Below are 27,121 nucleotides of genomic sequence, written 5' to 3'. Positions count from 1 at the left end.
TTGTTTCTTCACCATTTTATTTTGTAGCGTTTGTACACAGAAGCCTGGGACAATGACAAGACAACAATTCATGTCATGCCAGATACACCTGAAATTATGTTAGCTAAATCCAACTCTGTCAACATAAGTAATGTAAGTATTTTAGTAACTTTTACATGAATACCTCATTTGCAACTTTCCAACATTTTGCTTTGTTAGGATTGCAAACCTAATCTGTAGTCTAAGAGGCATATTTATCAATGTGCGAGCGGACATGATACGAAGTAACATATCATGTCCGTCGCACATCGATAAATGCTGACAGCATACGCTGTCAGCATTTATCATTGCACCAGCAGTTCTTGTGAACTGCTGGTGCAATGCCGCCCCCTGCAGATCCGCAGCCAATCGGACGCTAGCAGGGGGTGTCAATCAACCGGATTGTATTTGATTGTGTTGATTTTTGTCCGCGGCCTCAGAGCAGGCGAACATAACTTTTGTTTCCGGCGAGCCTTCAGGCTCGCCTGAAACAAGAGGCATCAAGCTCCATACGGAACTTGATAAATATGCCCTAAAATATGTGAATACAATTTCATACACTTCTTTGCTGTTTTGTAAATCACTTGTATTTTAAAAAAAAGAGTAGATTATTATTATTACTACTGCTTTAATATCGATGATGGTAATAATTACATTAATAGCAACAAAATATAGCATTTTTAACTTTGATCAATGTAAAATAATGAATTTACAATTTTGTATTCTTTTCTATCTCAAGAAAATCTACACACAAGGATGGGAAGACACCAAGAAGAAAGGATATGACTTGAGAGTTGATGCCATTTCAATTAAAAGTGCAAAAGCCTCAAGAGACATCGTTAGTGATGTAAGTAAAATACGATTTGCTGTGATTTCTTGATGGTTATACAAAGAAGCATACTATTTAGTAAAGAATGTCAACCTGTGACTCCTTTTTTAGACTCATTCCTTTCCAGTGGGTATATCCTACTCCAGTTAAAAAGCATATCAAATATTTATCTTCAAAAATCTCCATAGAATGTTGTAGAAAAAAAAAAACAGAATATGATCTACCTACATATATCACTTCTATTCAAAAATCTAAAATGTAACATATTTGGCTTTAAAAAATGCTTTTAGGGTGACAGTTCCTTCTTTAGTGAGCACAAAACTATACATTTTTCTATATAATTAAACATTTATGTAAATTAAAAATTAGTAAATGAAGCATTGTATATTTTTAATAAAATAACAGTCATACACAAAATGTATATTTATAACCCCTGACTAAGCCCCTGGGGCCAAAAAACTATATAAAATTATTCTGCTAAGTTATTCAGCACACACTCACTACTGAATTGCTAAGCATGGCACTAAATAGCTATATTTTTATTTAACAGTTTTAATGTATTGCTTCTTTCTACAATACAAATACAAAACAGGAAAGGAAACAATACAAACAGGAAGGGAAACAAGGGAAGCCTTTTGGATGGCCCCAAGTAAAGCATGAAATAAAATGCTTAAGTGTATAATATGGAGAGTAAGTTGCCATAGTGATTTCACTGTTTGAACCTTTTTATTTTGATAGTACAAATACAAAACTGGATATCGCAAGCAGCTAGGGCATCATGTTGGATTTAGAAGCCTCGAGGATGACCCAAAATCTGTGTGGGCTATGCATATTGCCAAAATCCAGAGTGACAGAGAATACAAGAAGGACTTTGAGAAATCAAAGACCAAGTACAACAGTCCAGTGGAAATGTTGTCTGTCTTGTTGGCCAAGAACTGCCAGAAACTTGTTAGTGATATTGACTATCGTCATCACCTTCACCAATGGACTTGTCTGCCAGATCAGAATGACGTCATCCAAGCCAAGAAAGCCTATGAATTGCAGAGTGATGTAAGTTATGGGTAGTTTAATAAATGTTTACTAAAGATTATAATTAATATTGATTTAGTTTAGGGTAGCTTTATACTGTATGTGCTAAGTATTTATGTAAAAGAGCTAATTCAAAATAATTTAACACATTTTCAAAGCTAAACACATATGATAGGATAAAAATCTGTCAATGCTCCAGGAATGATCAATAAAATATACAATCATATATTATTAATAACACTTTAGGTAATTTTATAACTGATTAAATATCCATTTTTTGCCAGTGGATATATAAATCTGACATGGAATGGATTCGTGGTTGTGGTTGGATGCCAAATGACTCACTGGAAGTAAACAAAGTAAAGAAGGCACAAGAAATCATAAGTGAACGAAGTTACCGTCAAGCTCCAGATACTCTGAAGTTCACCAGCATTGTCGATACTCCAGCTGTTGTCTTGGCCAAAGCCAACGCTTTACAGATTAGTGATGTGAGTCTTCCAGTTTTACTTTGGATATTTCTAACTTTCCACCAAAATAAATAAATATGTTTATAATTAGTGCTGCAGAAACTGTTGGTGCTCTATGATTACCTGATAACAATAACATAATTTCATTCTGTATATCTGTAGTTATAACAGGTAGTAAACATAATGGCAATGACATTATCCTTATTATACTTATCCTTACTTTTTGTTTTTCTTCTGATAGAGTATATACCATGATGCCTGGGACAAGGAAAAGGCAAACTTCAGCCTCCCTTCAGACACTCCACAAATGGTCCAGGCTAAAATCAATGCTCTGAACATTAGCAATGTATGTATACATTTTATATAATGTTTGTCATTAATCACATTCTGGTAAAAATAAAACAACTAAATAGTTAGTCTGGATTTTGTAAAAAATATGTTACATTTGGCCTTGGAGGAGATATGTGAAGCTACATGTAGTTTAAGATAATAATAAAAATAAATTGTCATATTCCTTTGCAGGATTGAAAATTATTTGAAGTGATTTGTACAGTAATGGTTGAGAATGAAGTAAAAATGCAAAAATTATTGCATAGCAAACTTGGAGCAAAAGACTTTAGTAGCTGTATAAGTTATTCAACTGTGTTATCTCTGTATATTGGAGGGATTCTGCAACATAAGTCCTAACTGTGACCCAACCGCTGAATAACCACATTCCCCTAATCTCAGAGAGTGCCCCCAGAACCACACTTTTCATGTGATCCCTCTAACACTTTTAACCCATATTTCTCTGTTGCTAACCCCAACAACTACCACACAGGTGCAAAAACACCTAACACCCTAGGCGCATTACTTTTTGGCGTTGTTAGTACCCTTAGAACCCACTTACACACAACAACAAAAAAGTGTATTTCCCTTCTCTTAATCAAAATTTTAGCTATGTCAATCTTGAAACAATCGTGGTTGAAAATATCAATCTCTATTGAGGCAATTTTATTAAAAGTCAATATCTTTTAGACAGTAAGTCTAAATAATAAAATAGTCATAAGAGGCCCATCAAATAAGCTTCACTGTGGAGATTTTTGTCCTTGATTCATAACCACTAAAAATATTTGTGGATGGTTAATTTTCTTAAAACAATTTGTACTTGCTAAATTTTTAAAATACAGATTGTCTTATAGGGGTTATAGGGTTATTGCTGTTGGGTAGCAAGGTTGGTCATGGTAAGGTATCAAAGGATCCCTCATATTATATATATATATATGGATATAAGGATAACACTGATGCCTATATCAAACAGGTACTGATATTATCTTAGTGTGGAAGCTATTTTAAATTAAATTCAGCTGAATTTATTGCACCTGTCTAGTAGGCAAAATGAGGAAGAGGACAGTAAGAAAAAAAAAATGCATGTTGCCTTGTGATGCTAACATAAACATTTCTTCCAAGATGTCTTTATGGGAGTATAAAATTTGATAGCACACTTGGTACACATTGCTGGGCTGCTAATAAGTATTAAGTACTAAATTGTTAAATAGTACAATGTTATACTATAGTGATCTTTTTAAATGTAAACTTATAAAATAATATTATATTGAAGTTGAAAATTAATAATTAAAAGATTATTTTTTTTAATACATTAAAACTACATTCTTAAATCTTTCATCTGAATAAAATACAGTATTAGTTCTAAAATTATAGTATTTAAGGCCTGCAATGTTAAGACAAAACGTTTTCATATTCATAAATTGATTTACATTTTATTTTACAGAAAGCATACCAGCAAGGCTGGGAAGAAGATAAGAAAAAAGGATATGATCTTAGAGCTGATGCCATTACCATTAAGAGTGCAAAAGCATCCAGAGACATTGCTAGTGATGTAAGTATGCTTGCAATAAGTTATCATAGCAAAATGTGGTGTAACATTTAACACAATAATGTTTTTTAATTGTTTATTATTGGCTTTGACAACCAAAATGCTAGAAAAGTGATATAATGATATATTATACTGTTTCCTATTTTTGATATTCGATTATTTCCTTTTCTGTTACTAGTACAAATATAAAACTGGATACCGCAAGCAGCAAGGGCACCATGTTGGATTTAAAAGCCTTCTGGATGATCCTAAGTCTGTGTGGGCTATGCATGTTGCCAAAATCCAGAGTGACAGAGAATATAAGAAGGACTTTGAAAAGTCAAAGACCAAGTACAAACAGTCCAGTGGAAATGTTGTCTGTCTTGTTGGCCAAAGAACTGCCAGAAACTTGTTAGTGATATTGACTATCGTCATCACCTTCACCAATGGACATGTTTGCCAGACCAAAATGACGTCATCCAAGCCAAGAAAGCCTATGAATTGCAGAGTGATGTAAGTTATATATTTTACTTTTCCTCCTTAACTTAATTTTTGACATTAACATATTTTTTTTATTTATGCATAATGTTATATCAGCAATTACATTCTGAATTGCAAAAAAATCACAGTAAAATAATTATATTTTATTTTGATAGGACATTAGCAGGGTTTGCTATTTCAGGGCTTCTATGGTTCATATCTTAAAATATGTTTATCGGTCTCCTTTACTGTGACCAATCAGAGATAAGAGGTAACTAAACAACTTGGCTGATCTTGGCAATCACTGTGTAGGATGTAGTGGGGCAAATAACTTGCTTAAGTGTGCAGTATGCATTCTAGTAATTCTAGGGGGAGCCCAATTTACAGAGGTAAATGATTGGAGAAGCAAACAAAAAAACTTTGACAGTACTAGCAGAAACTCTATTCATTTACACACAACTTCCCTTCCTGCTTGAGTTGATTTAGTTTCTACCTATTTGAAGTAAAATAGGTTGACCTGGAGCTCTATTCCAGCAGAAATATTATGATTGCATGGATTAAAAAATAAGTTTAGACACAGTGGTTGTTGTTGGAGCCTCTTCCTGTTTCTTTGCAATTCAGATACAGTTTTAGACTATTTTGGTGCAGAAATCTGTCTTAGCAATGTTTATAGCAGTTTAAAGGGACAGTCTAGGCCAAAATAAACTTTCATGATTCAGATAGAGAATGTAATTTTAAACAATTTTCCAATTTACTTTTATCACCAATTTTGCTTTGTTCTCTTGGTATTCTTAGTTGAAAGCTTAACCTAGGAGGTTCATATGCTAATTTCTTAGACCTTGAAGCCCACCTCTTTCAGATTGCATTTTAACAGTTTTTCAACCACTAGAGGGTGTTAGTTCACGTATTTCATATAGATAACACTGTGCTCATGCATGTGAAGTTATCTGGGAGCAGGCACTGATTGGCTAGACTGCAAGTGTGTCAAAAGAACTGAAAAAAGGAGCAGTTTGCAGAGCCTTAGATACAAGATAATCACAGAGGTTAAAAGTATATTATTATAAACTGTGTTGGTTATGCAAAACTGGGAAAATGGGTAATAAAGGGATATCTACTTTTAAAACAATAAAAATTCTGGTGTAAGACTGTCACTTTAAGTTCTGTGCTATAAAACTGCAATTATTGTTATAGATCCCAGGACCTTAAAGAGACATTCCAGTCAAAATATACACATAGATTAATTACATCTTTGAATAGAAGCATATTTGCAATATAAATGTATTGGCAAAAAATTATTGTAGTATCAGTTATCACTGTTTCAGTTTTAAACATTTTTCTCTGCATGTGCCTGTGAAGCATTGCGAGATATTCTCAGTGGCCAGCATTTTAAATACCTGCAGGTTGCTCAGTGTTAATACATGTATATTAAAAATGCTTCTATTCAAAACTTAAATGTATCTATGTGGATTTCAAGTTTGACTGGAATGTCCCTTTTAACGGAGAGGAGTTGACAGTGGAGCTTATGTCATTAACAAAGTGATTTCATTTTAGCCCATTTTATTGTTCTTAGTACCTGTGTCTTTATATTTAGTTACTACAACTTGTTTAGCGGTGACTGCAACACAATCTCCACTGCAACAACATCTCCATTAAGTGCACTTTAGTCTTTGTTTAAATGCCTTTGGTTTGGGGTGTGTTTCCTCCGTTGTATACTTCTCAAGAGTCAAAGGCCCCAATTTATCAAAGGTCTTGCGGACCTGATCCGACACTGCGGATCAGGTCCGCAAGACCTCGCAAAATGCCGGAGAGCAATACGCTCTCCGCATTTAACATTGCACCAGCAGCTCACAAGAGCTGCTGGTGCAACGCCGCCCCCTGCTGACTCGCGGCCAATCGGCCGCCAGCAGGGAGGTGTCAATCAACCCGATCGTATTTGATCGGGTTGATTTCCGGCGATTCCTGTCCTACCTGCTCAGAGCAGGGTTGATTTACGCTGCTTCATAAGTTATGTTTCTGGCGAGTCTGAAGACTCGCCATAACACGGCCCTTCAAGCTCCGTACGGAGCTTGATAAATGGGCCTGAAAGGGTCATGGCAATTCTGTGCAGTCTGTAAAGCTACATTTGCATGAATAGGTGTTATTCTCGTACTTGCTGGAGTATGACATTTCTCGTTGCCTTGCTGACCTCTTAGGTTCTCCTGGTGGGCTTGGGGGCTCCTTCAGCGATGTCTCTTGGAGAGAAAGTTCCTGAGTTTACACTTCTTCTATAATCCGCCTTAGAGAAAATACTGTCCAAATATATTATTCATAATGCCGATAGTACCATAGTTATTTGTCTAGGAGCCCACTCATGAAGCATATGTATAAATCCAAGCCAAAAAAAATGTATTCATCTTTTTCCTTTCAATAATTTTAAAAGCATAGCTTGCCATTAGTATTTATTTTTGGTGACAGTATAAAACAAAAGTATTAATAAGTAATATTTTTTGTTACAGTGGTTGTATAAATCTGACATGGAATGGATCCGTGGCTGTGGCTGGATTCCTAATGATCTTTAGAGGTTAATAAAGTAAAGAAAGCCCAAGAACATTCTGAGTGAACTGAGTACCGCCAAGCTCCAGATACCTTGAAATTTACAAGTATTGTTGACCCTCCATCGATTGTTCTGGCAAAGACCAACGCTCTACAAATCAGTGATGTGAGTTATTACAGCAAAATTTTACAATCTTGAAATATTAGTAATCAAAATACGTCATATCCATAGATATATTACACATGTTTATCATTCAACTGACATCAGATGTAACAGATAACAAAACCATTTTGTAAAAGTACAAAAAAGAGAATATTTTCTTCTTAAAAGTAAACAAAATTAACATCAAAACATAATTTGTTTTAATATTTTTCTTAGATTGATGAACAATTTCAACTGCAACATCTTCGATGTTAAGGAAGAAATGAACAAAAAGCTATTTAATGTAGCCAATTAACGCATACTTTATATTTTTATACTATGAATACCAAACAATTGATATGATTTCACAATACCGCTAATATTCTTGCTTAAAGGACAACTCAAGTCAAATACATTTTTATGATTAAGATAGAGCATGCATTTTTAAGGCCACTTTCCAATTTACTTCCATTCTCAAATTTCGCACAGTCTTTTTATATACACACTTTCTATACGTTATACTAGTCTATGATTGGCTGATGTCTGTCACATGGTACAGGGGGATGAGAATGGGAGAAAAATTTAATTGTAAGACATTTTTTTACTGCTTATTTGAAAATCAGAGTAGGTGTGATTTGCTCTGTCTTTTTATTATGCACATGTTCATTATGCAATTCTACTGGCATTGATTGGTCCTTTAATGTTTGTTTCATGTCTTTAGCGTGTCTACAGAGATGCGTGGGAGTAAAGAGAAGACAATTTCAGCCTGCTTTCAGACACACCCCAGATGTGTGCAATCTAAAGTCAATGCTGCAAATATCAGTGATGTAAGTATTCATTTGATGTGTAGCTAAACAACACAAATTACATTAATTCATTGTAGGCTTCATATGGAGTATTTACTTCAAAAATACTTGCTCAACTCAGTTTATTATTTTTTTACAGTTAAACTACAATGTGGGGTATTACACTGTACTTTTGTATAAAGGGGCTACTTTTGCAGTTAAGCATCTACCAGAATGGAATTTGATAACTGTACTGTACTGCAAAGCTTATAAAAAGTTTAACAATTATTTTTTAAGTATGAATCCCATGCTTTCTTTCTTAAATGGGAAAATATGGAGTCTTCTGTATATGTTTGTACAGCTATTTGTTATCTAACATTTCTACTATTGATATTTGTTGGTAAATGTAGTATGTAAGTTACAAAATTAAGCTGTTCATCTTTTTTATTTTTGGGAAGCTAATTTTATATATTTTTTTTTTAATTATTGTCTGTTTTATCTTTTATTTTTATAGAAAGTATATCACCAAGACTGGCAAAATGCAAAGAAAAAGGGATATGATTTACGAGCTGATGCCATCTCAATCGTCAGTGCAAAGGCTTCAGGAATATCGCCAGTGACGTAAGCGTCATTACAAAACTGTTATACCATAGTAACAATCCAATAGTGTAGATGATTCCATATAGAAATATTAGAGGAGAATTTAATAATAAAAAAGCAGGCTATAGTTCATTGAATTACAGTGTGCAAAAAGAATGTTGGTGTGCTTCTATAAATAGTGTGGTAGTTTTTACAAACCATTAATACTTTACATACAATGATGGATTTACATGGTACGTATACTCATCAACACTAGTATGTGCTTTCACTAAAAAAATATCTCTTTTTAATGATAGGCTGTAAATTCCCTTATGTAGAATGTGATTATTTACACTAGGCCAGGCTAATAGCTACTTAATTATTTAAGGCAACAAACCAGGCAAGCTTGGGTACCCACAGGGCAGTGTCTTTGACTAATAACAAATCCATCTTTACTACACTAAAGTAACTAGCATTATATAGGATATAATTGAAATCTTCAGTACTCTGCATCCCTACACAATAAAAAGTATCCTCTATAGTGCAAACTATGGGCAGTTATATATTTGAGGAAAATTTAGGGCTAAATTACAAGTGGAGCGGTATTTTGCTTTTTTGCCATAGAGAAAACTCTGCTAAGATTTTTAATTTTTTCGCTAGTCCAGGTTGCGCTGGTATTACAAGTTGAAAAAAGAAGGTTTTTTTCCAGAGTAAACTGACTTGTGCAAAAAGTTGAATCCGTAAATCGTGATCACGTTCACGCATTCCCCTATAGAAATCAATGGAGAAAAAAGTTTTTCTTTACATAATGGAATATGTTCTATTTATTCATAAATAAATATTTCTACATATATCTGATATTGTTTTAAAAAATATATATATTTATACCTATGCATATTTATATATATATATATATAGATGATTATATATAGGTATAGATATATACAGATTTATATAGGAATATCTTATTTAGAAATATATAGAGCATATTCTTCTATGTGCAGAAAACATTGGAATATGAAATATTTACAGTAAATACATAGTTTAAACATATATTTCCATCTAAAGGGAGGAAAGTCCACGGGCTTCATTCATTACTGTTGGAAATTAAGAACCTGGCCACCCGGAGGAGGCAAAGACAGCCCAGCCAAAGGCTCAAAACACCTCCCCCCACTACCTCACCCCCAAGTCATTCTTTGTCTTTTGTCACAGGAGGACGGCCAAAGAAGTGCCGAAGATAGGGAGTAGTCTCTTATGGAGGGTAGTACTCTTCGCATTGGGACTGGAGTTTTAAGTAGTCCTGTCAGCCTCTCAGTGAGAGCCTGGGCGAAAGTTAGAGTCCGGAGATGCAGAGTCTTTTCTGCGAAACCATCCCGATTCATATTAACAGGCTCCACAAGCAATCAGCGTTGAGGATGTTTTGCTGCCTCCTTTTTACACTCAAGTCCATGTCAGGAGCGAAGCTTACTAACCTGTCACACTGAAGGCCATGTTCCTGTTCCATGGTGTAGATTCTAGTAAAATAATTTCATTTTTAATACATAATGACTAACACGGAAGACAGGGCCACAGTGTGGACACCTTTTATTTTTAAAGAATCAAGGGTTAATATTCCTGGAAAGGGATTATTGAACAGGGGGGGTTTATACATGATATTGTTTATTGTGTCCATTGCTGCGTTATGTGCGAGATGAGGCTCATGGCAATGTGTGGAAAATTTCAGATGACTTACGTGAAGTATTGCGGGGTCCTTTTTTTGGCGCGGTTTTCTCCTAGGCAGGGGCAGACCTGCCAGGCATTCCATGTGACTGGGTGTGGCTGTCTCTCTTCTCTGTTGATCAGCATGCAGAAGACGAAATGGTTTCTGTAGTCGGGGTCATAGGAGGCAGTGAGTGCCCCATCCATTGGAGGTATAAAGGTGGCTATTTATTAAGTAAATCTTGTCCCATGATAAGAGCGCAAGCTATGGAGGACTCTGGCACATAGAGGACTCCCTCTTTAACAAGGTCTCATTCCTGTGTTTATTGTGAGTAGGTTCTGGTAGAACAGCCTGCTCAAACTAGGTTCCACATGCCTTAATAAAGTTTATGACATCTAAAAGTAATGGATGTCTAGTACTACTGAGCCGTCCACCTCTGAGGGTTCCCCGTCCCGTGAGGTGCGTTCCCTCCAATCATCTCAATTGCACATGCAATGCCCCAGGGTCCAAACCATTACTCCTTCGGGAGAGATCGTTGGCCGTCAGATTTTGCGGATCAGCTGCAAACGGCAAGAATCGAAAGTGATCATGCCTTACCACTATTCTGCTAAGCGGAATAGCGTAGGTGTAACCATGGCAAGGCCGGCCCAGGTGTTGTCTATAGCTATGGAAAATATCAGAGGCATTATACGATGATGAGGCCCATCTCCGACTATTCGGAGGAGGCCCCTTTGGGGTAGGAGTCCATGTCATCTAATCCTCCGGCTGCGGAGAAGGCCTGACTTTAGGTTTAGGATAGAGAATTTGTGCTTTTTGCTGAAGCAAGTGCTTGCTACTCTGGAAGTTCTGGAACCTAGGCTTCGGAGGAACCTGCAATTCCTAAACTGATAAGGTATATGAGGACAGGTTGGTGCCTCAGGCCTTTCTGGTTCCTGTAAGATGGCTAACATTATTAAGGTAGTGATTAGGTTCTTCCTTTTCCCCTTCTTCTTCCTTTAAGAAACTGTTTCCCATTCCAGACTCTCAGCTTTGAGCTGTGGGTTACTGTCCCTAAGGTGGATGGTGATGGGATCTCCACGCTCACGAAGCAGACAACTATTCCCCTCGAGGATAGTTCATTGTTTAAGGAGCCCCATGGATAAAAAGTTGGAAAACATGTTAAGGAAGATGTTTCAACACACAGGGTTTGTTTTTCAGCCGGTCAGTTGTCTGTAAGCCACGGTTCCGGAGCTGCATACATATTGATGTGAATCCATGTGTGAAATGGTCGAGGGGGAGACTTCCATCTACGAGATACAGGATAAGATTAAAGCACTGAAGATCACCAATTCTTTCATCTGTGATGCCAATATGCAAATTATTCGCCTGAAAGCCTAAGATGTCAGGTTTTTTCCATTTTAGCTCGCAGGCTCTGTGGCTAAAGTCTTGGTCTGCAGACATGACCTTAAGTCAAAGCTGGTGTCCCTGCCCTTTTCAAGGAAAGATTCTGTTGGGTCCAGGATTGGATTCGATCATATCCACAGTTACTGGAGGCAAGGGAGCTTTCGTACAGCAGGATAAGAAGGCTAAGCATAAGGGAACTACTTTTCGTCCCTTTCGAGGTGGACAAGGCCCAGCGCCAACAGCCTGCCACAAAAGCGGACCAGTCCAAGGGAACTTGGAAGCTGGCTCATTCTTGGAACAAGTCTAAGCAGAGCAAAAAGCGCTGCCCGACCAAAGTCTAACATGAGGCGTGGCCCCCGACCAGTCTCCGGACCAAGTAGGGCGCAGATTATCTCTCTTCTCAGAAGCCTGGTTTCAGGATGTTCAGGACCTTGGGTCTGGAAGTTGTCGACAGGGTTACAGGATAGGGTTCAGATCCCATCCTCAAAGAAGCAGATTCCTCTGTCAAACCTGTCTTCAAAGACAGAAAAGAGGGAGAGGCCTTTCTAGAGTGTGTGAGGATCTCTCCTCTCTCGGTGTTAATCATACCAGTGCCCCTGGCAGAGAGGGGTCTAGGGTACTATTCAAATCTTTTTGTGGTTCCAAAAAACGGAGGGCACCGTTCCCGCCCGATTCTGGACCTAAGTGTTTAATACAAGTTTCTGATGTTCCTACGTTCATAAATGGAAACAATCGGATCAATTCTGCCCCTAGTTCAAGAGGGACAGTTCATGACAACCATAGACTTGAACAACGCTTACCTTCATGTGCCAATCCACAGGGACCACTTCAAGTTCCTAAGATTTGCGTTTCTTGACCAACACTTCCAGTTTGTGGCCCTCCCCTTTGTCTGGCGATGGCCCAGAGAGTCTTCATGAAGGTTCTGGGGGCACTACTTGCGGTGGGACCAGATCCAGAGGCATTGCTGTTGCACCCCTATCTGGACGTCATCCTAGTCCAAGCGCCATCGCTCAGTCTCACAGAGGATCATTCGAGGGCTCTTCTTCTTTTGCTCCAATCTCACGGTTGGAAGATCAACTCAGAAAAGAGTTCCCTAGTTTCCCAGCCCAACAGGGTGGGTTTCCTGGCCATGATAATAGGACTCTATGTCCATGAAAATATATCTCACAGACCATCAATGCAGGAAGATTGCGTCCTCATGTCTTGCCTTCAGTCCTCCTCAAGCCTCTCTGTGGCTGAGTGTATGGAGGTGATCGGACTCATGGTTTCCAGCATAGACGTCATCCATTTGCCCAGGTTCCATCTCAGACCTCTTCAATTGTGCATGTTGAGACAGTGGAACAGCGATCATTCAGATCTATCAAAGCAGAGATCCATGGATGCTTGGACTCGGATCTCCCTCTGTTGATGGATCTGTCCGGATTAACTGTCCATGGGGACATCCTTCTTGAGACCTTCCTGGAGATTGTGACCAACGGACGAGAGTCTGGCAGGATAGGGAGCTGTTTGGGTGCCAGGATGGCACAAGGAAAATGTCCCGGGAGGAGTCTCTCCTTCTGATAAATATTCTGGAACTCCAAGCAATATACAATGCTCTGAAGGCATGGCCTCTTCTGGGGTCATTGAGCTTCATCAGATTCCAGACCAACATTACCTTGGTGGCTTACATCAACCATCAGGGGGGTTACGAAGAGCTCCCTAGACCATGCGGGAGGTGTCTCGGATCTTGGAGTGGCAGAGTCCCACAGCTGCTCGCTCTCAGCGATTCACATTCCAGGTGTGGACAACTGGGAAGCAGACTTTCTCAGCAGCAATTCTTACATGGGGGGAATGGTCTCTTCACCCCAAGTTTTGCAGAGATTTGGTCTCTGGTGGGGTAACCCTGGAGATAGATCTCATGGCGGTCCAGACTCAATTGCAAGCTACCCCATATGGGTCGAGGTCCAGGGATCCACAGGGCAGAGCTGATAGATGCCTTAGAGCAGTGATTTGCAACCTTTTTTTGCGGTGGCACACTTTTTTTACATTAAAAAATCCTGTGGCACACCTCCATCCCAAATTTTACAAAATCACACATTGTAGGCCTAATACAGGATTTTGTACTGTGCTGTCATGCCATGCCTCCTACAAACTATACATGACATATTGACATTCATTCACAAACAATCCTAATCAGTGTCTGTGAATGATTGTCAAATGTCATGGTTGTAAATGATGCCTTATGAGCCTGTCACATACCTCCCAATTTCAAAATTTGAAATAGGGGACACCCCCGCACTGTTGTCAGTCTGCCGCGGCACACCTGAGGATCTCTCCATGGCACACTAGTGTGCCACGGCACACTGGTTGAAAAACACTGCAGAGGTGCTTTGGGGTTCAGTCTCACATTTTTCCACCGTTACCACTTCTACCTTGTGTAGAGGCACGCATTAAACAGGAGCAAGCTTCGGCCATTCTGATTGCTCCTTCGTGGCCAACGAGGATGTGGTTTGCGAATCTGGGTGGGGGATGTTCATCCTCTCTGCCGTGGAGGTTACCCTGTTGCAGGGATCTGCTGGAAACAGGGCCCCTTTCAACATCAAAATCTCGATTCTCTGAGGCTGACTGCATGGAGATTGAATGCCCTAGTCTTGGCCAGGAGAGGCTTTTCTGAAGGTGTGATTGATACACTAATTCAGGCAAGGAAGACAGTCACTCATTGCAGCTACCAAAAGGTGTGGAGGACTTACTTGTCCTGGGGTAAGAAGCATGGATATCTTTGGCATAAGGTGAAGGTATTCAGGATTCTGTCCTTTCTCCAAGACGGTTTTGGAGAAGTGTCTTGCTGCCAGTTCCTTAAAGGGACAGATTTTGGCATTATCAGTCTTGTTGCATAGGAGAATCACTTGAGCTCCCTGACATCCAATCTTTTGTTCAGGCTCTGTCTAGAATCAGGCCTGTCCTAGAATCCCCCATGGAGCTTAAACTTGGTCCTTAAGGTATTGCAGAGGGTTCCGTTTGAGGCTATGCATTCCATTGACATTAAGATTCTGTCCTGGAAGGTTCTCTTCCTGTGACCATTGCCTCGGCATGCAGAGTATCTGAACTGGCTGCCTTGCAATGTGAGCCTCCTTATCTGGTTTTTTCATGTGGATAAGGCATGTGCTTCGCACTGGTTTGGGGTTTCTTCCCAAGGTGGTGTCTAACCGTAAACATCAATCAGGAAATAGTTGTTCCTTCTTTGTGTCCTACCCCTTCTTCTTCTAAGGAGAGGTTACTTCATAACCTGGATGTGGTTCGTGCCTTAAAGTTCTATCTTCAGGCTACAAAGGATTTCAGACAGTCTGCATCTCTTTGTGTGGTGTATTCAGGGAAGTGCAAGGGGCAGAGAGCCTCTTCTACTTCTGTGTCCTTTTTGGTTGAGGAGCTTGATTCACTTGGCCTATGAGACAGCGGGGAAATAAGCCTCCTCAGAGGATCACGGCTCATTCAACTAGAGCTGTGGCTTCGTCTTGGGCCTTCAAGAATGAGGCCCTCTATGGAGCAAATTTGTAAGGTGGCTACCTGGTCCTCCTTACATACTTTTACAAAATTTTACAAATTGACATTTTTGCTTCTGTGGAAGCTGTTTTTTGGGAGAAAGGTTTTGCAGGCTGTGGTGCCCTCAGATTATGGTCCGCCTATACCCTAGCATTTCATCAGTGTCCTCTAGAGATTGGGTATAAGTTCCCAACAGTAATGAATGAAGCTGTTGACTCTCCTCCCCCTTAGATGGAAAACATAAATTATGCTTACCTAATAATTTTATTTCCATCGAGGGGAGGAGAGTCCACGGCTTCTGCCCGTAATCTCCGATGGGTGGACCTAAATTTAATTTATCTTTTGGCACAATTTATACCCTGATATTTCTTCTACTGTTCCTTGTTCCCTCGGCAGAATAACTGGGGATGAGGGGAGTGGGGGAGGTTATTAAAGCCTTTGGCTGGGGTGTCTTTGCCTCCTCCTGGTGGCTAGGTTCTTAATTCCAACCGTAATGAATGAAGCCGTGACTCTCCTCCCCTCGTTGGAAATTAAATTATCAGGTAAGCATAATTTATGTTTTCTAATACAAATACTTCTTTAGCAATTTTATCTGTATGTATCTCAATGTTAAAGTCTTTTGGCTGCTTTTTTTCCCTAACACCAAGAACTCATATCTTTGAGCCTTATAACTTTTGTGTGCAATCTTTTTTGAGATTAATATTTAGCAGACAGTGTTTAATATGGGTTTTTTAATCTGTACTTTTGTAATAGTATTTTTTGAAGTATTATGTGCAACTTTTTAATTTTGTTTAAATCAGGTAACCACAGCTCTGAAATCGCGGTAATGATTCTAGCGGTAAATCAAAGTTATAATATCAGCGCAATTAAAAAGTGTTGCAAACGTTCGCGAAAACTGTCACAAAATTGTTTGTGCTCCACTTGTAATCTAGCCCTTAATGTGAAACCAAATTTCAACAACACAGTCGGCTAGATTACAAGTGTGGCGGTATGGCTTTTAATGCTGAAAAATTGGCCATTACGCTGGAATGTCCAGGGAACGCATATTACGAGTCGTGTCGGTATAGCTATACCACAAGCATTTAGCCTGTAACACAACCTCCATAAAAAAAAAATGTTTGAGTGTGGGATTTTCATAGCACCCGTATTACAGGTTGTTCGTTCTGGCTAAAATGCTTGCATTTGCAGACTATACCGACACCATCCATTGCCGCCATCTGAGAGCAGTAGTTATGGATTTTGCTAAACAAAACTGTTTCACAAAACTCATAACTAAACTGTTACAAAGTACACTAACACCCATAAACTACACTATTTAACCCTAAACCGCCACCCTCCGCATCACAAACACTATATTAAACGTATTAACCCGTAATCTGCCACCCACCCACATCGTGACTATTAAATTAACCTAATTAACCCCTAATCCGCCGCCCCCCCAACATCGCCAAACACTATATAAACATATTAACCTAAACTGCCGCTCCCCGACAACGCCAACACTAATAAAAGTTATTAACCCCTAATACGCCTCCCCCGACAGATAAATTAGTCTAACATAACTATTCAAAAAAATAAAAAATACTACCGATTAACCCCTTATTGACCGGACCATTTTTCAATTTTCTTACCCTTAATGACAATGGCTATTTTTACATTTCTGCAGTGTTTGTGTTTAGCTGTAATTTCCCTCTTAACTCATTTTACTGTACCCACACATATTATATACCGTTTTTCTCGCATTAAATGGACTTTCTAAGGATACCATTATTTTCATTCATATCTTATAATTTTCCTATAAAAAAAATATAAAATATGAGAAAAAAATTGAAAAAAAACACACTTTTTCTAACTTTGGACACCCAAAAATCTGTTACACATCTACAATCACCAAAAAAACACCTATGCTAAATAGTTTCTAAATTTGTCTGAGTTTAGAAATACCCAATGTTTACATGTTCTTTACTTTTTTTGCAAGTTATAGGCCATAAATACAAGTAGCACTTTGCTATTTCAAACAACTTTTTTTCAAAAATTAGCGCTAGTTACAATGGAACCCCTGATATCTGTCAGGAATACCTGAATTATTCCTTGACATGTATATATTTTTTTTTAGAAGACGACCCAAAGTATTGATCTAGGCCCATTTTTGGTATATTTCATGCCACCATTTCACCGCCAAATGTCATCAAATAAAAAAAAAAGTTCACTTTTTTCACAAAATTTTATCACAAACTTTAGGTTTTCCCCACTGAATTATTTACAAACAGCTTCTGCAATTAAGGCACAAATGGTTGTAAATGCTTCTTGGGATCCCCTTTGTTCAGAAATAGCAGACTTATATGGCTTTGGGGTTGCTTTTTGGTAAGTAGAGAGGCCGCTAAATGCTGCTGCGCACCACACGTAAATTATGCCCAGCAATTAAGGGGTTAATTAGGTAGGTTGTAGGGAGCTTGCAGGGTTAATTTTAGCTTTAGGGTAGAGATCAGCCTCCCACCTGACACATCCCACCCCCTGATCCCTCCCAAACAGTTCTCTTCCCTCCCCCCACCCCACAATTGTCCCCCGCCATCTTAAGTACTGGCAGAAAGTCTGCCAGTACTAAATAAAGGAGTTTTTCTTTTTTTAATAAAAAAAAAAATAAATGTTTTAGCTGTTGATGGACTCCTGCCTTAGCCCCAACCTCCATGATCCCCCCCCCCAGCTCTCTAACCCTCTCCCCTACCTAATTGCCGCCATCTTGGGTACTGGCAGCTGTCTGCCAGTACCCAATTTGCCCCCAAAAAAAGTGTTTTTTTGATCTTTTATTGCCATTTTAAATGTTTTCTGTAGTGTAGCAGCCCCCCACAATACCCCAACCCCCTCCCCCTCCCAGATCCTTATATATTTATTTTTTCCCCCCTCTTCCCTCCTCATTGGTGTCAGTGTGGGTAGCTAATCACGCGCGCAGCAGCCCCCGCACGCTCCCGGCACCCGGCGTGCACATTGCACTTACAGGAGCCGGATGCCGGGTAGCGATGGGCCGCCCACCCGCCTCCCTGTTGCGCTCCCTCCCACCCACCAACGAACCGGCACCATCGCTACCGGTGCAGAGAGGGCCACAGAGTGGCTCTCTCTGCATCGGAGTCTTCTGAAAGGGTATTGCAGGATGCCTCCATATGGAGGCATCACTGCAATACCCTGAGAGCTGCTGGAAGCGATTGCGATCGGCTTCCAGCACTCTCTTAGACAACTGACGTACCAGGTACGTCTATTGTCATTAACTGTAAGTTAATGCATGACGGTACCTGGGTACGTCAGTTGACATTAAGGGGTTAAAAACCTAAATTAAAAATTTACACAATGATAGAAAAACTAACTCTACAAAAATTCTAACCTACCCATTGCCCCTAAAGGGGCATTTGTATGGCATTGCACTTAAAAAGGGCATTCAGCTCTTTTACAATAGCAATGAGAGCTACTGAAATCCTAATGGCTGTTTCAAATCAGCCAATAGGATTTCAGAAGCTCTAATCCGTATTGGCTGATTTGAATTTGAAGAATCAAATCAGCCAATAGCTATGCAAGGTACGCCATTTTGAAACGGCTACCTTACATTCAACTTCAGTGGTACGGCAGTGACCCGTATGAAGAGGACGCTCCGCGCAGGACATATTTCCACATAGCTGCTGTACCTTAACAGTGTAGAAATTTGCCTCATTTAAAATCTAATAATGTCAGGAAAATATATTGGTTAAAGTATTATTGTTTCACATCGTATACCCCCTTGTTTATAATGAAGAGCATAATGTTATGAACCAATTTTGTTATATGTTATTCACTAATCTTTTCGTCAGCATGTTAAAATCATTTAAATACACCATGGGGCATATTTATCAAGCTCTGTACTGAGCTTGATGCCCCGGAGCTTGAAGGCGCTGCTCTATAACCTGTTCGCCTGCTCCTGAGGCGGCGGACCAGAAATCGACAAGAAATCAACCCGTTTGAATATGATCAGGTTGATTGACACCCCCTGCTAGTGGCCGGTTGCCGTGAATCTGCAGGGGGCAGCATTGCCACCAGCAGTTCACAAGAACTGCTGGTGCAATGATAAATGCAGAGAGCATATGCCTGTCGGCATTTATCGATGTGCAGCGGACAAGATCCGCTATATCGATCATGGTCCACTCGCACAATCAATAAATATCCCCCATGAACACAGTTCCATTCGAAATAGCAAAACCATTTAAAGACTCAGGCAATCTATGAAACCACTGCTTTGGTTGATGCGTACCCACCCAAGTAAAATAAATACATAAATAGAAAAGTAAGTAATCATTGCATCACTTTAATGCGCTGTGGAATCTGTTGGCACTCTACAAAAAACGATATATAATAATAAAATAATGCATTTACCTTTAGGATATTATGTGCTCAAACGTTTTTTTCTTAATTCATTTTATTTTAATGCAGTTTCTGTGTTTTTTATTTTATTTTTGATGGTAAACAATGAATTTCCAAGAGACAACAACATGTTTATTTTCTGATTTTTCTGATTACAGTACAAATATAAAATCTGCAATATGAAAGCAGAAAGGTCATTACATTGGAACAAAACAGCGCTAAGGATGACTACAGGCTGATGGGTTTGATAAACTCAGGCAAACTTCCTAGTCTCCTGAAATACAGAGAAGCTTTTGAGGGGAATTCGAAGACCAAGATAATATAACCTGTGATATGGTGTCCATCCTAACTGCCAAGCAGGGTCCAAGCAGCTGCCAGTGAAATTGATTACCGCCACTACCTACACCAGTGGACTGCCACCCTGGACCAAAACGACTGTATTCAGGCTAAGGGAAAGCTTATGAACTGCAAAGTGATGTGAGTATATAGATTCATTGGGCTAGGAATGATTTAGCTAAATTGAACACAACTCCATAAGGTAAAAAGTAGTATTTATTCATAATCAATAATATCATAAAACAAATGCATTCATCAAATAGTAATAGATTTTCTCCTCACCAGTGCTCATATGACATTTCTACACCTGATGTCTTAAAGGGACATTAAACCCTTTGAGATTTAAATACCAAATTAATAAAATATATATATAAAAAACCTCTGAAATATACTTTCATTATTTTATTTTCATGTTTATTCCATTCAGAATCTGAAATTGTGGAGCTTTTCAGTTCATATTTGAAATGGAAGTGCAGAACACTGTTATATTCTACACATCCATTGGCTGCAACTCTCTATTGACCTGTTTATAACTGTTCCTAATTGGCCACAGCAGAGTAGGTAACCTAAGTTACAAGTTACAACATGGCAGCTCCCATTGGATTTATAGGACACTAAAACTTTACATGTATTTTTGTCACTAATTTAAACAACTAATATAAGCATACATCTACATGTTATTCTCAGACTAATCTTTTCTTTGAATGCATCATTCTTTCTAGCATTATTTAGTGTTTAATGTACCTTTAATATAAGACTATGCTAGAAAACTGTGGAAACCCTTGTAATTGCCCTATATCATTTTGATTACTATCTACTTGTAGATTTTTGGGTATACATTTGGGGAATTTCACCAACAATAATTAGACAAAATGTAAAGCTTTAATTGTGCCACATGGTATAAGTACTACTTTGCTGGGCACTAGGCAATAATAATTTTTACTGATAATGTTTGGTTTTCAAATTTAGCAGCACTCTTTATTTGTTTCCTACCATTTCATTTGGTTTCTACCATTGTCTGACACAAAATTAAGAAAATTGAATTTTTAGACAAACAAAATTAACATATTATTTGCACAGATACAACATTTTGTTTTCTTCCCTTTCCATTTAATTCCCAGTGTATAGCTATTGCATCAGACAGAAGGGATAGCCTTTGGGACTATGCTTAATCTGAAGGATGTTTTAAATAGGACAGTTGACACCAATTTGATATAAATGCATGTAATAGACACTACAACAAAGAACAATATGCGCAATTACTGATATAAAAAATCCTAATATAAAAACCTTTTTTTTCAAAACTTACTTAGAAGCACCCAGTTTACAACGGGTTAATGATGTCAGGCTGGGACATCCACTGAAAGGGGCTGGGAAAGCAAAAAAGAGCAGGCACTCCCCCCTCCCCTGCATATGGAAAGACCCATTACACAACCAGGAGTCCCTGTAGACATCAGTTATACATATAAAAAATTGGGGGCTTGGTTAGAGTCTGAAAATCAGCACAATCTTATTTAAAATAAATAAAACTATATATATCTTTTACAAAAAATACTCTATATAAATGGATCATCTACAAAACATTTATGCAAGAAAAATCTAGTGTACAATGTCCCTTTAAGTAACAATACATATTGAATTTTAATGAATAATGAATATTATGGACACCCTAAAAAAGTCATGTTGATACAATAAAACATGGGAATTAGATTCAGGAAAAATATAAACTGCTTGGATTCTGACGTAAAAAAACAAAAAAAAAACAAAAAAAAAAAACTGCTTGAAGGACGTAAAAAGAAGACTCTAAATTTGTGCAAGATTCGTTGGTACAATTACAGTCTGATATTGTTGTTCTTGATTAATATCTGGCTTTTTAAAATCACCTGTGCATTTAATTATGCATATATAATGCACAGGTGTAATAGTATTATACATATTAATAGCCAATATAAAATACAGAAATATTCTGCTGTGCTCAAACTGGTTTACCAAGTCATTTGCTTGTTTCCATGAATTTTCCAATAAGAAAAATCCCTATCAGTTCTAGGTAATTAATAAAGCTAGTTCTTTAAAATGTTATATAGTTCTCAGAATCTTAAATAATTAGCTCAACCTATTTTAGCCTAGCCCAGGTAGGGTCTGTGGATAGGGGGAAATTCTGAGTGTTAGTTCTATGATTTTATGCCTTCCCGTTGCCTATGTTCTCCAATATTTAATTTATTATTTCTTTCCTAAGATATGGTGAGTCTACGGCTTGAGTAATTAGTGTTGGGAATATCACCTCCTGGCCAGCAGGAGGAGGCAAGAGCACCACAGTTAAACTGCTAAGTATCACTCCTTACCCACAACCCCCAGTCATTCTCTTGGCCTTCGGTGCATGGGAGGAGGGTGTCTGAAAGATTTTTTTTATTTAATCTACAAGCAAGTTTTGGGGGTATAGCCGTATTCCTTGTCATTCCTTGCAATCGGGTAGTGGTGGCTTTAAAGCAGTTAGGAACTTGTAAATAGGTACTAGTGTGTTTCCTAACTATTGCTGCCCCTAGTTTAGAAAGCCAGAGTTGGCCTACTCTGGTTCTTCTTCTTTTCAAAGGTCTCTGTGAAGAACTGGGTGTCTTCTCATACCTTGTAACTGTCTACATGCCGGGACAGAGGACAGGTAAGTGCTTTTCTTCCAGTTGGGGAGACCATGCACTTAACAAATTAAAAGACACTGGGCTTTTTTGTTGGGGGACATAGATACACCTGTTGTATGGCTTACACTGGGGCATGAAGCAGGCACTGTAGCATGTGTGGAGACTGACATTAAGACTCTTTTAAAAAAGAAAAGGGTAAAAATGTTTTTATTAGGCTTTATTTTCTGACACATATTTACTTGAAAACAACAATTCAAGTTTTAAACAGAGGCTAAATATTTATTTCAGCAGCTTATTCATTTCCCTCTGTGCTTTTAAAATAAATCAATGCAAATTTTAAACTGTCCGGTTTGAAAAACCAGTTATTTCTAATACTCAGTGTAACTAGGAAGCTATTTTTAGTGCCTCTCTGTTGTCGCGGGCAGTCAGTTATTTGGAGCTCGGGGCAGTTGTGGGTCACATGGACCGGCGTTACTTCATAACGTTTCGTGAGGAAAACGTTTGTTTTTCTCCATTTCTGGGGTGATGTGGTGATCTTAATTGGTAGCAGTAAGGCACCTCAGTAATTGAGGTGTGGAGTTGCCTGAGGGGTATTTTAGAAGTTTATTTAATTTTTATTAAATGTTTTTTATTAACTTTTCTCACATCATTTTAGCTGGGGATCGATCCTAATTTGGGATAAAATTTAAATTTGTATTTTTCCTTAGCTTATTTTAATTGAATATTAAAATGTTTGAAACGTATCTGTACAAGTTTATTTACTGTTTCACAACATGTCTGATAAGCAAGAGCCTGCTCTCACGAATTCATGCTTATTATGTTTATATGCACAAATTGCAGCTCCTATTCAATTTTGTTCTTCATGTGTCAAGAAAACCTTGCAAAATAAAGGTACATTTTTTTAGCCTAATGTCTCTCAGGATGATGCTGTTAAAATAATACATCAGCTTTCTCCTGCTACATCCCAAGCCTCAATGGTGTGACATGCAGTGCCCTGCGGTTCCTCTATAACTCTTAGAGGAGTTTGGTATCTGCGCATTAGCTGCCATTCCCAGAGTACAGGGAAATGTAAGAGGAAATCTAGAAATTCAGAAAGTAAGGTGCCTGTCCTCAGTTCTGCTTCCCAAGTTGCCCTTTCTCATAAGTCTGATGAGGAAGATACATCGGGACTTTCTGAGGGTGAAATCTCAGATTCGGACAGTATAATTCATTCTTCTGAGACTGAGGTGGTATCTTCAGATTTAAGCTTGAACGCCTTCTTGTATTTTTAAAGGAGGTTTTAGCTACTTTAGATGACTCTGATACCCCTTTCGTTGTCACTCCTAAGAAATTAAGTAAACTTAAAAGTTTATTTGATGAACCTTCCACTTGGAGGTTTTTCCTGTGCCGGACTGTGCTAGGGAGATTATCTCACAGGAATGGGAGAAACCAGGGGTGTCTTTTTCCCCATCTCCCATTTTTAAGAAAATGTTTCCTGTCAAGGATTCCAAAGACCTTGGTATACTGTACCCAAAGTTGAAGGGGCCATTTCCACTCTGCTAAGAGAACCACTATTCCTATTGAGGGTAGCTGCTCTTTTAAGGATCCGATGGACAAGAAGTTAGAGGCTTATTTGAAAAAGATTTATGTTCTTCAAGGTCTCCAATGGCAACCTGAGGTGTGTATTGCCACCGTGACTAGTGCAGCATCTTATTGGTTCAACGCCTTGTCTGATTCTCTTCAAGTAGAGACTTCCTTGGATGAAATTCAGGGTAGGATTAAAGCTTTTAAGTTGGACAATTCCTTTATTGCAGATGCCATTTTACAGGTTGTTAGACTAGGAGCTAAAACTTCTAGTTTCGCTGTCCTAGCCCTGTCCTAGTTATGGTTAAAATCCTGGTGTGCAGACGTTTCCTCTAAAGTCAAGCTTGTGGTGATTCCTTACAAGGGCAAAACCTTGTTTGGACTGGATTTGGCAGAAATTATCTCTGATATTACGCGTGGAAAAGGGTCTTTTCTACCTTAAGATAAGAAGAATAGGCCTAAAGGATGTCAGAGTGATTTTCATTCCTTTCGTAGCTTCAAAAGGAAATCCTTCTTCTTCCAAGCAGGAACAATCCAAGTCTTCTTCGAAACCCAATCAGTCTTGGAACAAGGGAAAACAATCAAAGAAACCCGCAGCTGATTCCAAATCAGCATGAAGGGTTTGCCCCCATCCGGGATTGGATCAGGTGGGGGGCAGACTTTCTCAGTTCTCTCAAGCTATCCCCTGTTACAAGAGTAGTACTCTTAGAGACCATGATAGATTCTCTATTGATGACGATTTTTCTGACAGAGGTCAGGAAAAACAAACTAATTTCCTCTTGCCTCTCTCTTTAGGTTACTGATCATCTTTCCGTGACTCAATGTATGGAGGTAATTGTTCTGATGGTGGCTTCCATGGACATCATTCCTTTTGCTCGATTCCATTTGAGAGCTCTCCAGTTATGCATGCTCAGAAAATGGAATGGTGACCATGTGGATCTATCTCAGAGAAGAGAGTTGTCGTCAAGGGATTCTCTCCCGTAGTGGATTTCTCAGGAACATCTGTCTCAGGGCACATGCTTTCGGAGACATTCCTGGGTGATCGTGACCATGGACGCCAGCCTGCTGGGCTGGGAGCAGTCTGGAACTCGTTAAAAGCTCAGGGCCTTTGGACTTGGGAGGAGTCTGCTCTTCCCATTAACATCTTGGAGTTGAGGGTGATTTAAAATGCTCTATTGGCTTGGCCTCAGTTGTCCTCAGCCCAGTTTATCAGGTTCCAGTCAGACAACATAACCTCTGTGGCTTACATCAATCACCAGGGAGGAAATTGGAGTTCCTTAGCCATGAAGGAGGTTACTCGGATTCTTCAGTGGGCAGAGACCTACAATTGCTGTCTATCTGCCATCCACATTCCAGGAGTCGACAACTGGGAAGTGGATTTTCTGAGCAGACATACTTTTCATTCCGCGGAGAGGGCAATCCATCCGGAGGTGTTTTCCAGCGTAGTCCTCAAATGGGGGGTGCCGGAGTTAGATCTGTTGGCGTCCCATCAGAACGACAAGCTTCCAAGGTACGGTTCAAAGTCAAGAGATCTGCAGGCCATTCTGATAGATGCTCTGGCGGTTCCTTGGGTTTTCAGCTTTGCATACCTGTTTCCTCCATTTGCTTTCCTTCCATGAGTCATTGCTCGTATCAAACAGGAGAGGGCGTTGGTGATTCTAATAGCCCCTGGGTGGCCTCGCAGGATCTGGTTTGCAGACCTAGTGGAGATGTCATCTCTCCCACCTTGGAGACTACCTCTGAGGAAGAACCTCCTGATTAAGGATCCCTTCCATCATCCAAATCTCATCTCTCTGAAGCTGACTGTTTGGAGATTGAATGCTTAATTCTGTCTAAGCATCGGTCATTGAGACCATGATTCAGGCTCGCAAGTCTGTTACTAGAAAGATTTACCATAAGATATGGCATAAATATCTATATTGGTGTGAATCCAATGGCTACTCTTGGAGTAGAATTAGAATTCCTAGAATTTTATCTATTCTTCAGGAAGGCCTGGAGAAGGGATTGTCACCCAATACCCTGAAGGGTCAGATTTCTGCTTTATCAATTTTACTACATAAACGTTTGGAGGATGTGCCAGATGTGCAATCTTTTTGTCAGGCCTTGGTCAAAATCAGGCCTGTCTTTAAGTCTGTTGCTCCTCCTTGGAGCCTTAACCTTGTTCTTAAAGTTTTACAGCTGGCTCCGTTTGAGCCATTGCATTCCATAGACATTAAGTTGTTATCTTGGAAGGTTTTGATTCTTAGTGCTATCTCTTCTGCTCAAAGAGTCTCGGAACTCTCAGCTCTGCATTGTGATTCTCCTTATCTTATTTTTCATGTCGATAAGGCGGTTCTTCGTACTAAGTTATGTTTCTTTCCTAAGGTTGTTTCTAATAGAAATATCAATCAGGAGATTGTTCCCTCTCTGTGTCCTAATCCTTCTTCTTCCAAAGAACGTTTGTTACACAATTTGGATGTTGTACATGCTCTTAAATTCTACTTACAGGTGACTAAGGATTTTCGCCAGTCCTGCCCTCTTTGTCTGTTTCTCAGGGAAACGTAAAGGTCAGAAAGCTACTGCTACTACTCTTTCTTTTTGGTTATGAAGTATAATTTGTTTGGCTTATGAGACTGCTGGACAGCAGCCTCCTGAGAGAATTGCAGCTCATTCCACAAGAGCTGTTTCCTCTTCTTGGGCTTTCATAAATTAAGCTTCTGTGGAACAAACTTGCAAGGCTGTAACTTGGTCTTCTCTACATACTTTTTCCAAATTTTCCAAATTTGATACTTTTGCCTCGACTGAGGCTTCTTTTTGGAGAAAGGTTCTTCAAGCAGTGGTGCCTTCTGTTTTAGGACTGCCTGTCTTGTCCCTCCCTATTTATCTGTGTCCTCTAGCTTGGGTATTGGT

The 27,121-nt window shown here is 39.0% G+C and overlaps 1 protein-coding gene across 1 annotated transcript in view; it reads left to right on the top strand.

Moving 5' to 3' along the window:
* Nucleotides 1-27,121, top strand: part of NEB (nebulin) — a 262,192-nt gene that overhangs the window by 92,165 nt on the left and 142,906 nt on the right. The window contains 9 exon segments of the mRNA XM_053698301.1: nt 28-132; nt 758-865; nt 1,586-1,897; nt 2,161-2,364; nt 2,585-2,689; nt 4,115-4,222; nt 4,398-4,553; nt 4,555-4,596; nt 4,598-4,711. Of these exon segments, the coding sequence (XP_053554276.1) occupies nt 28-132; nt 758-865; nt 1,586-1,897; nt 2,161-2,364; nt 2,585-2,689; nt 4,115-4,222; nt 4,398-4,553; nt 4,555-4,596; nt 4,598-4,711 (1,254 nt within the window).

The sequence above is a fragment of the Bombina bombina genome, chromosome 1 (assembly GCF_027579735.1).
Source record: "Bombina bombina isolate aBomBom1 chromosome 1, aBomBom1.pri, whole genome shotgun sequence".
In the NCBI taxonomy this organism is placed as follows: domain Eukaryota; kingdom Metazoa; phylum Chordata; class Amphibia; order Anura; family Bombinatoridae; genus Bombina; species Bombina bombina.
Note: the sequence above shows the minus strand (reverse complement) of the source record. Positions and strands in the feature narration are given on the sequence as shown.